The 13,800-nt window shown below is 39.7% G+C and overlaps 1 protein-coding gene across 1 annotated transcript in view; it reads left to right on the forward strand.

The window, feature by feature from the left end:
* Positions 1-310: 310 nt before the first annotated feature.
* Positions 311-13,800, forward strand: part of Top2b (topoisomerase (DNA) II beta 180kDa) — a 78,030-nt gene continuing 64,540 nt past the window's right edge. Inside the window, exons 1-3 of the mRNA XM_013010374.1 lie at positions 311-436; positions 770-884; positions 8,819-8,961. Coding sequence (XP_012865828.1) covers positions 311-436; positions 770-884; positions 8,819-8,961 — 384 coding nt within the window. The remainder of the gene's footprint in view (positions 437-769; positions 885-8,818; positions 8,962-13,800) is intronic.

Consider the following 13,800-nt stretch of genomic DNA (forward strand, 5'->3'; position numbering starts at 1 on the left):
AGGACTTCCTACTGGAAGCTTTTTTTTGTCCCCCTTCATTTAAAAAAGAGGTGATCCTTTTTACGACACATAAGGCAGCAATTTCCTAGGAGAGAAATAAGTTTGACATGGCAGTTCTGGGGAAATGGGCTTACAGGCTGCCTGTCAGACCTCTCTAGAGGATCTAGAAGTTTTAGGGTACCTGGAGACCCTGACTCTCTTAGGGATACCCACATTTTGTGTTCATGTTGGTCTAGTTTGGGGAGCATAGGATCCCCTAGGGATACAGTTCAGATTCTGGATCAGAGGATCTGGAGGCAGGGCTGAGAGTATGCAGGTTCTAGAAGGTGATGCTGTTGATTTTGAGAAGACAGTTCCTGTCGTCTTTGCTAGCACCATGGCACAGGCGTGGATCAGAGCAGGGCCTGAGGAGAGATGGAGCAGAGCTGGAGTTTTGGTAAGTGAATTCAACAGAAGGAAAAGGAGAAAGGGGAGAGGTTAAAAGGTAGAGTTGAAGTGGACACCCAGTCTGGAGAGTGGCGAAGGGCTGGAAGGCTGCAGGAGGCATCTGAGGAGTGGATGTAAAGAGTTCATTCTGTTGGTTCTGCTGAGTAAGACAGATCATAAGCAATTGACATAGTTTCTAAGATAAGAGCCAGAAATGCAACTTCCTACTACTGGTAAACTCATAACACAGAAGAAAAAACCACGTTACACTCTTCCTGCACACAGAAAAAAAAATTAACCCGAGCGCATTAATAGTCTTTTTGTTTTCTTTCTTTTAATTAAGTACTTCTTCATTGCCCCCATTACCTTTGTTTTAGACTTGGGATTCACATTTGCACAGCTCTACTTTGCACTAGAAGCATGGCTGAGCAACACGTCCAAACGCTTTTGTGGGGAGCGTAAGTATATGGTTTGTACTGATCCCAAATCAACTTATTCATTGTCACAAAAGGCTCCTACCATCATCCTTCTCAGTAAAACGATGGAATTCTATTATTTTAGAGTGTACTTCTTTTTTTCAATTAGGACATTGCCCACATTCTTTAGAAACCTGAGTTTATTCTGTAAGAATCAAACCAGGTGGCAGGCCTCTAGTCCAAGCATTACCCTTTCCCAAGTATACTGTGCTTTTATGAAATTCTTATATTTGAATGGATCACCGTTCAATTTCAATGGATCACCGTTACCAATCTTCAGAAAGTGGCTCTGCATGAAAGGATGATGAAAAAACTTTAGGTAGGATTCCTTTTCTTGGCTTTATGGACATCAAGGTATTTATGAGCAAAGTCTTATAATACGAATAAGTATATTTATGAAGTGTCAGCATGGATGAAATGAGCTCAAACTCAAGGCACTTAGGAAGAGAAAATGTGAATAATTGAAAGCAAAAAAAAATTAAACCAGAATGTTTAGCTTTTAGATCAATTGAGCGGGGTGCCAGTGGCTCATATCTATAATCCTAGCTCCTCAGAAGTCTGAGTTCTGAGGATCCGGATTTGAAGCCAGCCCCCGCTGAAAGTCTGAGACCCTTATCTCCAATTAACCCTCAAAAAGCTAGAAATGACAGCTTCCTGGCCATGAGTTCAAGCTGTGGTACTAGCACACACACACACACACACACACACACACAATTAATTGAAGGGATAATGTACAATTAATATTAATTCTCACTCTGCCTTCAGGACTCCATTATTTTCAACATCTGAAATCAATAATGTTAACAGTTGTTAGTTATTAACCAATAGTAAAACTAAACAATTTAACTACCACTTAAAATTGTTTATTATAAATTATTTAAGACATGCAAAAGACATGTCATAGATAATATAATAAATACAAAGTAATCCGTTCATATTCACCAGTCTTTGGCTTAGCAGATACTCAGTAAATGTTTGTTGAATGAATAAATGATTCTCATTTATTATTAAATGTCTTGTCTCCATATTTATTATATCCTTGGGACCAAGGTCAGGGCTTTAAGTTTGTCTCCTCTACCAGAATGCCTGTATAATGAAGGATATGTGGTTGATTAATACATATTTGTTGGTAGGTTGATTTCTTCAATGTCTAGCCTTCCTATTCCTATGTAGCTGATTTTAAACTTAAACTCTAACCCTTAGCTCTCTTTATCCTAACCTAATATGTAGTCTAATTGAAGTCACTTTAACTTTACTACAATGTTAACAAAGTATGCCTCTACAACTCTAATTAAGGAGAGCTAAAAATCATTTAGGTATTGCCTTTAAGTGTTATATAGTAATTTTTTTGGACAAGGTCTCACTATATATCCAAGAATGGCCTTAAACTTTCAGCCCTCCTCTGCTTGCCAAATACTGCAGTTTATAGGCATGTACCAAGATTCCTGGCAATGACAACACTTATTATGACATCCTGTGTTAGTGTTCAAATTGAAAATGGGGAATTGTTTAAAGTCTTGATTTTTTTTCTCATATAGTAAGAATAAATCAAAACCCTATGCTGCAAAAATAGTTAAGCACAGATTTTTCTTTTTTCTTTTTTAGCTTGTCCTAGGGCTTAAACTCTGGGCCTGGGAACTGTTCCTGAGCTATTGTGCTCAAGGCTAGCATTCTACCATATGAACCACAGCGCCACTTCCAGCTTTTTGAAGGCGAATTGGAGGTAAGAGTCTCAGACTTTTTTGTCAGGGCTGGCTTCAAATCTCAGCCTCCTGAGTAGCTAGGATTATGGGAGTGAGTCACTGGTACCCAGCCAGATTTGTTTGTTAAAAAATTTGCCTGGCTACAATATCCTGTGCCATCCTGTGACTGGCAGAATTCATCTCCATGAAGTCCCAGAAATTATTCATACACTGCTATGAGGATCTTACTACTTCTCTATTCATTAGCTTCAACATAGTGTCCAAGGACCACTTGCACTGAAATTATCTGGGTGCTTGCCATGCAGACCTTCTAGCCAAAGCAATAGAGGTGTTTTACAAATTTCCATGCCATTCACATTTTTCTGTACTCCACATGTTTCATAAAGAATCTAGCCAATGGCTCACACCTGTGATCCTAGCTACTCAAGTGAGTGAGATCTGAGGATCTTGATTGGAAGCCTGCCTGGGCAGGAAAGTCCATGAGACTCTTCTCTCCAATTAACTAGAAAAAATTGAATAAATAAAAAATAAAAATAATAAGCTGGAAATGGAGCTGTGTCTTAAGTGGTAGAATGTTATCCTTGCACAAAACAGCTCAAGGACAGTGCCCAGGCCCTGAGTTCAAGTCCATGACTAGCCCAAAATTTAAAAAGGTCTGGAATTGAAATAAATTGATACTGCTTTGTCTTAATTCTGTCTCTCTTGTTTAACTGTTTTTAACATATTATTCTCATCACATTATTCATTAGAAGGGATATTTTTACCAGGTGCAGTAGCTCATGCCTGTAATCCCAGCTATTCAGGAGGCAGAGATCAGGAGGATTGCAGCTCAAGGCTAGCCTGGAAGAAGCTTATAGAGACCCCATCTCAAAAAGGCATGTATCCCAGCTTGTAGCAGGTGTAGGTAGGGGAATTTTGGTCTGAGATTGGACTTTCAAAAAGACACTATCTGAAATAAATAAAGCAAAAAAAAATGGGGATTGGGGTTGGGGTGGGGGTAGATAGGGCAGGTAGTTAGAGATGTGGCTCCAGTGCTAGAGTACCTGACTAGCAAATGCAAGTTCAAACACCAATACAACAACAAGAAGTGGTGGAGATACTCATATATTACAGATGTAAAATTTAAAGAACAGAATCAATAGTGGTATATCTTCCGTTGGACTTTCAAGGACTTGCCTCATCGTTTAACTGGAGGGCTTCCCAACATTGATAAGAGCATTATTGTGAAGGACACATTAATTGCTAGTAAGAGGGAGATGCTAACAATCCTGATCTCCCACCATCTTATTTTTTTTCTCATAGGAAAAGGAAAGAATATATTTAGTAGGAAATAGATTCTCTTGTTTACTCTCTAAGAATTGATGCTTGATCTAATTTTTGGTAGGAATAAAATCATTTATGAATATTAGAATAGACAAAATAGAAAACTCCAGACATAATAATGACATGCCACTGCTTAAAAAAATCTTGAATGATTTGCCTTTTTTTTTTTAATGGGCCAAAAAACCCCTTCCATGACCCAGTCATCCATGATTGGCCTAGCCTTGGCCTTGGTTGGCCTGGCCTTGGCTTTCTCCTTTAGCCCCATTGACCCCTGCTTCTCTGGCCTCAGAGCTCCATGTCTATTCTTTTTGATAGGTGGGAAATGTTAATGCATATGCCATCCTCATACTTCAACATAATGTTCTTTGGAGAGCTTTCCCCCTTGTAACCTCCAACTCATAATGTTTCCCCCACTAATGACAATTATTTTAAGGAGTTTGTTATTTCATCTTTGTCTTCCACAAGCTTTACAGATGTGGAGCTATCTCTAGTTAATTCTTTGGCAGCATCTGTACTCATTTGACATCGAGGTGTTTATCGATTGTGGAATGAGTTACATGGGACCACAGGTGTCAATTTTTATTTTAAATGCCTAGCACATAGTTAATACTTGATTAATAATAACAACTAAATGAGTTTGGTGTTTATTTCACTCTTTCTCTGTTCATTAACCTTGTTATCTTATCACATACCTGCCCAGTACCATGTGAAATCTGAGTACCAGGAACCAGCTGATTGCTTCTCTATATAGTAGGAATTTGATATTCATTTCTATATTCTCTCATTAGGAGGAAGAAGCCAAAGCTGTCTGGACCATAAAACTAGAACCTTCACATTGGACTTGTTACCCTCTAACAGAGGTTCGCTCTCAAGGTGCTTTATTTTGGTTAAACGTATTATTTCAGATCAGAAATGCTAGTGAGACTTCCCAGTGTGAGGATAGATGCTTTAAGAAGCATCCATCCCAAAGAGTTGTTAGTGTTCCTGGGGGAGAGTCTGTTTAGAGACTGAGAACCCCTGTTTACAATAAAATGATAAGTTAATCATTGTCATCATTAAGTGGGTGAGGTAGATCAGGAAAGGTTTCAGTTAAAAGAGACATTCAGTTAAAAGAAGGAAAGTAAGAGCAGACTTACCACAGAATCTGGTTAATGATTGGCTACTACTGTATGCATGCATGTATTTCCACATGCATATCAAATATCTGGAAGGCCATACACTGCTTGTTGAGTGAAGTTATGGAGAAAAAAAAAGATGTCAAAAAGTACCTTTGTTAAGTCTTACTAAGTACACTTCTTCACCTAATTTTATTTTGGGTGGCGCTGAGATTGAACTCAGGGTCTTGTGCCTGCTAGGCAGATTCTCTAGTGACTTGGTCACCCTTCCAGCCCTTATGTACTTTTATTGTTGCCATTAGATCTTACTTTATGCCTGGGTCAATTTGGACTATGATTCTACATTTTGTGACTTCCCTGAGAACTGACAGGAACATGTTACTGCAAGCAGACAGTAGTTGAGATTGAGTCTTACAAACTTTTTTATTCTTCTGGTACTAACACTTGAATCCAAGGCCTGGATGCTGTCCCTTAGCTTTTTTCACTCATGGCTGGCACTCTACCACTTGAGCTACAGATGAACGTTTTTGGTAGTTAACTGGAGATAAGATTCTCATAGATTTTCCTGTCCTGCCTGGCTTCAAACTGAGATCCTCATATCTAAATTTCTTGAGTAGCTAGGATTATAGGCATGAGCCACTGGTGTCCAGGTAACTTTTTATTAAATGCCCAGTCTAATCTTGAACCTCTGTCTCCTGAACTCTGTCTCCCGATCTCTGTCTCCCAAGTAGCTAAAATTACAGCCCCCTGCACGAAACCTTTACTTGATTGGTTTTTCTAAACCAGATGGCATTTGCATTGTCAATTTCAAAAACTGGTAGAAATATTCCTCATCCATATAATCCTATAAGGATTCAAACAAATACTTTGAATAAGGTGTTAACCCATTGCCAATATATAGTGAGTGCCAGTAGTTTCAATTATTGCTATTAGGAAGACTGTGAATTTTTTTCTTACATATTGAAGGAGTATAGGAAGCAAAGTTATACAGGAAAATATGACAATGAAAAGAGTTTTTCACCACATATGAACTGTATTTTGTTCTTCCTAAAAGACAGCAGTCCCATTGACTTTTGCATAGACATGGAAAGGAAAGTAGGTGAAGGACATTGGTAAGCGCATTCCTACCAATTCCAATTCGAGGTGAGAATCTTCTGATCACGAGTGAACACTGGTGGCTTCCTTTTTCCACTCTCATCTCATTTCTGTCAAGTGTAAGTTATGTTGTATTTTTAAATGTTTCCCTCCTCCAGAAATGTAACATTTTACTTTCCATAGAAGGTTAAAATACAAAAGTGTACAGCTAGAGGAAGTTTTAAATTCAGTCCACATATATGGTAATATACTCACTCTCTAGCAAACAGGAATCATCAGTATGCCCTCCCAAAGAGGACCACATCTTGACTTCGAATAGTAGGTTAGCTGTTCATGTTGTACAGTTTCATACAATGTAACAGCCTGTGGTGTATATTCTTTTCTCTTTGACTTTTTAAACTTAATATTTGTGAGGTTCATGTTAGATGTAGCAGATCATTCATTTTTGTTGCTGAACAGAATTCCACTCTTACGTATACAATATATCCATTTGGTAAACATATGGATTGTATCTGGTTTGGGATAACTATAATCTGTTTGGCAATGCTCTTTCTAGTGTGTGGCATCTAGTACATGTAAAGATATCCTACTTGTATATATTCAGGAATGAAATTCCTCATTTATAAAATATATGGATGGTCAGATGTAGAGCATACTGAGAGATCTTCCTACTATTTGGGGTTTTATTTGTTGGGGGGGTCGGAGGTGATGGTTCGGTGATGTGCTTGCTAGGCTGGCACTCTACCACCAAGTCACACCTCCAGTCTTGTTTCTCACTGGTTATTGTTTTACAATAGGGTCTTAGTTCCCTCCCAGACACACATACTGGAACCACAATCTGCCTGTGTAAATTCCCCATAATTGCTGGAATCATTTATCCAGCTTCTCTCTACAGACAGTTGCACAAACATTTTCTTCCCAGGGTGTTCTAGTACCATGATCCTCTACTCTCAACCTCCCACATAATTTGGGATGGCAGGCACAAAGCACCGAGCCCAGCTATTGGTTGAGAAGGGTGGGGGGGCTTTTCTTCCTGGGCTAACCTTCAACATCAATCCTCCCATTCTTAGCCTCCTAAATAGCTAGGATTACAAGCATGAGCCACTGGTGCTCAGCTCCACAGTGGTCTTCCAGCCTTCACACTCCTTCAGTGTTACATGAGTTTCTGCTGCTCCCTAGCTATTCTAACATTTGCTATTGTCATTTTAAAACATTTTAGCTATGCTGGTGGGATAGCATTCATTTTTAACTTTAAGTGGATACTAATGGCCATTGATCCTTTTCCTTTTCAGAGTATGTACTTTTTTTTTAACATTTACCAAAGAAATAGAAAGTTATTCACCAAGCTATTAACAGTAATCTCAGCACTGGAATTGAATTATGCATTTTGTTCTTTGCTTTTTATTCTTCTATACTTCCTAAACTTTTAAAATAAAATACATGAGTTCTGTGGTTCCACAAATTGCTAAAATATGAGTTCCAAAGATGTTAAGAGAGAGCCCTGGAAAGAGTCTCAAGACTAAGGAGCAGGGCTGGGAAGGTGGCTCAGTGGTAGAGTGCTTGCCTTGCATGCATGAGGCCCTGGGTTCGATTTCTCAGCACCACATAAGCAAAATGAAAAAAGCTGGAAGTGGTGCTGTGGCTCAAGTGGTAGAGTGCTAGCCTTGAGCTAAAGAGCTGAGGGACAGCGCCCAGGCCCAGAGTTCAGGCCCCATGGCCAGACCCCCCCCCCCAAAAAAAAGACTAAGGAGCATCCCACAGAGACTACACAAGAATGTGCATGATCCTATCACTTATAATTTCCAAAATGTGCATTTGTACCTCAGGGATGCAATATGCTAGAAAATAATTGCGAAATACTAGAATAGGTGAAGCAAAATTGTCAGACGTGAAAGTAGATTCCAAAAGAGCCTATTTCTTAAAATGGATTACCCACAAATTTGGGGTTTCAAAAAAGCAATATTCTTTTTATAATCAAGTAAAATAATGCAATCTCAGGCTAGTTTCTAAAGGAACTTTTTGTTAGTGATACAAATTATGGATTGTTATCACCATAAAATTTAGCTCCACCATAAAATTTAACAACTCGAAGGTTTTGCAGGGAGCCAGTGACTAGAATTATTCACCATTGTTGCCAAGATCCTTGCCCATTGCCAACTACAATACACTGCCAAGTGTGTTAGCCAAATTGGAAGGATGACTAAAACATACTTGGGTTTGAATTCCAGTCTTACTACTTTCTTATTTCTGGAACTATCATTGACCTTTCACTTCTTCACTAAGTAAGAATGATAGTTCTACCTCTACTTTAGGTTGTTGAAAATTAATTAGGATACAATGTATGAAATGGCCTTCCTAGTACAGCACCAGCCAGGTACGAGGGTACCCAGTGGATAGATTTTCCTTCTTCATGGAATATAAGCATTGGCAATGTGTAGCTGCTTTTCTGTAGGGACAGTGTGTTTCCTTTTCCCACTTAGCTTTACAAACCTGGATGCTTTTGTTCTATCCTCTTGCTATCCCTCGGTTTTTTCTCCTGGGAGTGTAACCCCTCTTACATCCTCCTCACATCCTTTTGTTCTCATTCCCAAAGAGAAATGATGGATGCTTTCACCAATTATTGATAATTCATTCCCTGATAACAGTCTAAACTACTTTACCCTCTTTGGTATTCAACCAGGAACACATGAAAACGCACAAAAAGGGGCCTTGAAGAATGAATCTGAAATGGTCAAATTTCAGCACTTATCATACTTGGATGATGAGGACTATGTTTTGCTGCATGATGCTTCTATCATGACCTTGAATTCAATCTTTGAGCAAGTACTTATGGAAAGATGCCCAATGCTTGCCGTAACTGGCTAAAACTATATATAGTATATTATTATTGAGTATGCTGGTCTTGTTCTTTTTCTTTTACAAACAGTAATTAAACTAGAAATATAGCCTTTAAAGAATCAGCCTTCTAGCCTTCTGTATCTTTTCTATTCCAACAACTTTCTCAAAGCAAAGAAGAAAGCTATTAGAAAAGACATTGGTTATATTAACAATAGCCAGACTTAGCAGTTTGTAAAACAATGAATACTTTGCTTTTTACTGTTGTAAGATGACACACTAGTAGGTGGTGTCTTTCAAAGTTTTGAGTTTTATTTTTATTTTCTGGAATATTGCTGTTGAACTCAGGGCTTTGCATTTGCAAGTGCTCTAGCACTTGAACCACAGGGTTTTGTTTGTTTGTTTATTTTGGTTTGTCTAGTTTATTTTTTCTGATAGTGTCTCACACTTTTCCCCCTGGGCCAGCCTCAGTTTGTAATATTCTATTTCCCAAGTAGCTTTGATTCCAGGTATGTGCCACCACACCCACCAAAGTTCTGATTTTTAATTGTTACCTTAGATAACTTTCAAGTTTAACTTAAAAGCTTTACCCTTTATATTCTTCTCCTGCAGAAGGCAGGCTCCTCTTCCCTCAAATTAAAAGTTTTGATAGATTACAAAATGAAAACAACTGGGCAACTCTGGCTGGAGAGTTCCTTACTTTTTTGAAAGGGAAATAGGTATCAGGAAAGTCACTATCTCAGTGTTTAAAAGTTTAAATCTTATAAATCTATGGAAACTGAATCTGAGCAGGCAAATTTCAAGTACAACTTAGTAAAACGTGTTAGGATTGGGTGATAGTCTATTTGTAAAGGTTAGGTGTACAATAGCAACCGAAGGTTTCTTAAAGCCAAGGTGTTATCAGAAGATACGTCTTCATAGGTCCAGCCTAGCAGACTCCCTTATAAAGGCCATGAACAGATTTATAAATAAAGCATAGGCTAATTATAGTCTCCACTTTATCTAATTCAGTAGGGCAGTTAAGAGCTCTGAATCATTATTGATCTAGCTCAAGTAGAGTAAATGAAGATATTCTTTCTGACTGGACAAGTAATTAGAACCTTACCAGAGTGTTAGTGTAGCTTACTTGGCAAAATCCAATACAATTAAATTCCTGCAAAACACATGTCAAACAAACACTCCACACTTACTCTTGATAGTAACTGAAGACTTTAGCCCTTGATTTTCATCCCAGTTGTGATATTGCTGAGAAATATGATCAGCATTGTTGTCTTCAACTATGAATACTAGCTACCTTTTATGCTTTTTCTTTTTTTTTTGTTTGTTTGTTTGATTCTTTGATTGTACTGGGGTTTGAACTTAGAGCTTTGAGGTTCCTGGGCAATTAGCTTTTCCACCTATGCCATTCCCCAAGACCTTTTTTCTTGAGTTGTGATAGGGTCTTTCTCACACTTTTACCTATACTGGTCTAGGTATTGATTTTGATCATTTGCTTTCCAACTAGCTGGAATTATAGGCATGAGCCACCAGGCTCAACTACCTTGGTGCTTATGTACCTTTAAAACATTATATAAGCTTCCTTATTCTAAGCATATAAATACCCCTGTGTGAAAAATAAAATTTGGCAACTTGATCAGAAAAAAACATTATATATATACTATTTATAACACACACATATATATACTTGTAATTAAATATTTGAAGCAATCAAATTGTCTGACAGGTCAGAGTTAAAGACAATTACTACAGAAATGCTGGAATGCTAAAAGCTACATTAATAGCTTTCTTCCTTCCAGAGCTTACTTCTAAAGAAATGTAACAAATTTAAACAGTCATTAGCTGGACAACAACTTACTAGGTGTATTGAAGACTACACTTGTCTTTAAGACTAGCAACTTTGTACATGTTCACTAACCACAACTAGCACTATGAGAAGGGAAACTGACATTGACTTTTGAATTCTCTTAAGAGCTAAAGATTAATCCCTGCCCTTCCAATTGAATCTCAATATTGGAACACTACATTCATTGAGAGGAAGTTATTGAAACTAGGCTACACCTGGAAGTATAGTTTTGGTACCTTGTTAGATAATTAATTTTATTTATTGATCATTGATTATTACCTTATGTAAAATGTAAAGGTAGGTAGTACTATACATTGAATAAATAGTTGAGCAGCAAATGCATATCTATAATGTTGGCTTTTTCCTAAAACTTAATGCAGACATTGTGTCTTCATCATCTTTCAAAATTCCCAGGTGCTGAGTACTTAACACAGTAGACTTTTCTTCCTTTCTTCCTTCCTTCCTTCCTTCCTTCCTTCCTTCCTTTCTTTCTTTCTTTCTTTCTTTCTTTTTTTCTTTCTTTCTTCCTTCCTTCCTTCCTTCCTTCCTTCCTTCCTTCCTTCCTTCCTTCCTTCCTTTCTTATTGTTAAGCTGAAGGAGTAGCTCCAGTGGTAGAGCACCTTATTAGCAGGAGTAAGGTTCTGAGTTCAAACCCCAGTATTGCCAATAAGACAAAGCAAATTCTCAGAATATATTTTTAATTCCTGCAATATGGAAACATATAATTCAAAAAACTTGTCCACAATTTCACAATACCTGAAATCCTAGCATTAGGCTGCTGAGGCAGGAAGCTCTTAAGTCTGAGACCTAATAGGGCTACTTTAACCTTGTCTATTAAAAAAAATCTAAATACTAAAATTTTAGTCATAATTAAGACTATAATCAATAAATAGACTATATTATATCCATTTCAAAATCTGAAGTGTAAGACGTTTGCAATTGAAGCTTTAAAAAGGAAACGGGTATGTATTTAATAGTGTGGTTTTTTACTCGTTACCTTACTGATGTAACTGTAACCTCTCTGTACAGCATCTTTACAAGAAAATAAAAATTAAAAATAAACCTTTGAAATAATCTACCTCTCTTCAACAGGAAATAGTGTGTATTTGGAGATGTAAAGTCACAGTAAGAACAAAATGTCCTCATTTTTATCAAGGCAAAGTCAGAGGCCTGGGGAAATTCAAAACAAGGTCATGGATGTTTAGGTTCAGAGCCCAAGCTTAGACCATGGCTTTACCTGATTTACAAGCTTGCACCCCAAGTTCAAGGTAAAGAAAGGGTTTATTGTTCTGAAATAAAGTCCTGTAATATATCAAACTTCTATGGCCTCTAGAGAGATAATTAAGACAAACGACATTTAAATTATTTCCATGTTTCAGAGTTCTCTACCTCTGGACTCTCTTGCATACAAGCAGAAAGATGTGACCCCAGACAGTTTCGTTTCCCTCAAGAGGAAATGCACCGTTGGAAGAGATGTTCACACACACACACACACCCAAAAAACACCTTTTATCACAAAGGAACAATACGGTTTTCATCTCTGTCAGAAGCTCGGTTGTTACAGTTCTTTGGTGGCACTTTATGCTTCTTCAAGTACTCATTTTGGTGATAGCCAACTCTCAATGCCCTATGCCTGGTTTAAAACGAGAGAGATTAGTTTTTATTTTGAACCCATTGCAGAGTCTGGCACAGAAAGGCAGACTCGGTGCCCAAGGGATACTTGTTGAATGAAATGTCACCGAGCAGCAGGGTGAAGTAAATTGTACCATCTGCCAAAGACTTTAGAGTTGCTGCATGGGTCATTTTTCTTAGAAAGCTCCTAGTGTGAAGGAAACTATTCCTTCGTGTGCATTTGGAAATTCCACTAAAAGTTTAAAAGATCCAGCGGGCCTTCACAGAGGCTGGGGACACATCTGGACGGGCGAGAAAGTGACAGACATCTGTGCATTGTTCAGAGGAGAGGAAGGTCAACAAAGAGATTAGAAATGGAACGCTCGGCCCAGGCTGCATTCCTTCCCTGGAACGCTCCTGGCTTTGCACCCCCCCCACCCCCCCGCCGCCCTTGGTTTAAATACAGCGATCTTGAGTTTAACTGCATCCTTTTAGGGGTGGGAGAAGAGGGAGATGAAGATCTGAGTAAGGTGACTTTGATCGACAGCAGCTTCTAGCTAGGGTCATGGGGAAGGGGGAGACGGGGGGGGGTGTCACCGGACCCTCATTGCACTCAACAACGTCTGGAGACGCCTGCAGTTTACAATCGCTCTTTAAACAGTATTGCCCTTTGGGATAGCATTTTGCTGCTACCCCACCCCCACTTTTTGCGCCTCCTCCCCCCCCTTCTCCCTGCACTGCACCCCCCCCCCTTCCCAGCAAAGAAACGCCGGGGCTGCCAGTGCGGGTCTTTTCGAGTAACCAGCACGGCGGGAAGGTTCCAATCGACTGGAGGCCAAATCGACCTTTTCCCCTGCGCCGCCCTCAAATGACCCCTGTCAGCAGCCCCCACCGTCCCTTCAGATGCAAACCCCACAGACACACACACAAACAAAAAAACCCCAAGTCTTCCTTTCGGTTGCTACCCGCAATGACGTTTTCCCCTCGGGTCCCGCCCCCTCCGGGGGCTTGGAATTTTGGGATTGGTCAACGGGTGGCGGTGACAAGGCCCCGATTGGACAGCGGGGAACTGACTGACAGCGGGGGCGGTCGCCGCGCCCTCCCTCCTCCGGGGTGTGCGAGTGTGTGTGTGTGTATGTGTGTGCATGTGTGCGCGTGTGTGTGAGTGTGTGTGTGTGCGTGTGTGTGCTGTTATGCCGGACAAGAGGGAGGCGACCGTGGCGCCGGCGGCGGCGGCTCTGTTTATTGTCCCTCTCAGGGTGTGCGCGTGAAGAAGCCGGGTGGCCATTAAGGCAGCTTTTCTGAGGCAGCGGCAGTGACCGCGGCGACGGCTCGGGCGACCCGGGCGGCCGGCCTTGGCCGAGCGTGAGGCG

This window comes from Dipodomys ordii, unplaced genomic scaffold (assembly GCF_000151885.1).
Source record: "Dipodomys ordii isolate 6190 unplaced genomic scaffold, Dord_2.0 Scaffold12, whole genome shotgun sequence".
NCBI classification, from domain to species: domain Eukaryota; kingdom Metazoa; phylum Chordata; class Mammalia; order Rodentia; family Heteromyidae; genus Dipodomys; species Dipodomys ordii.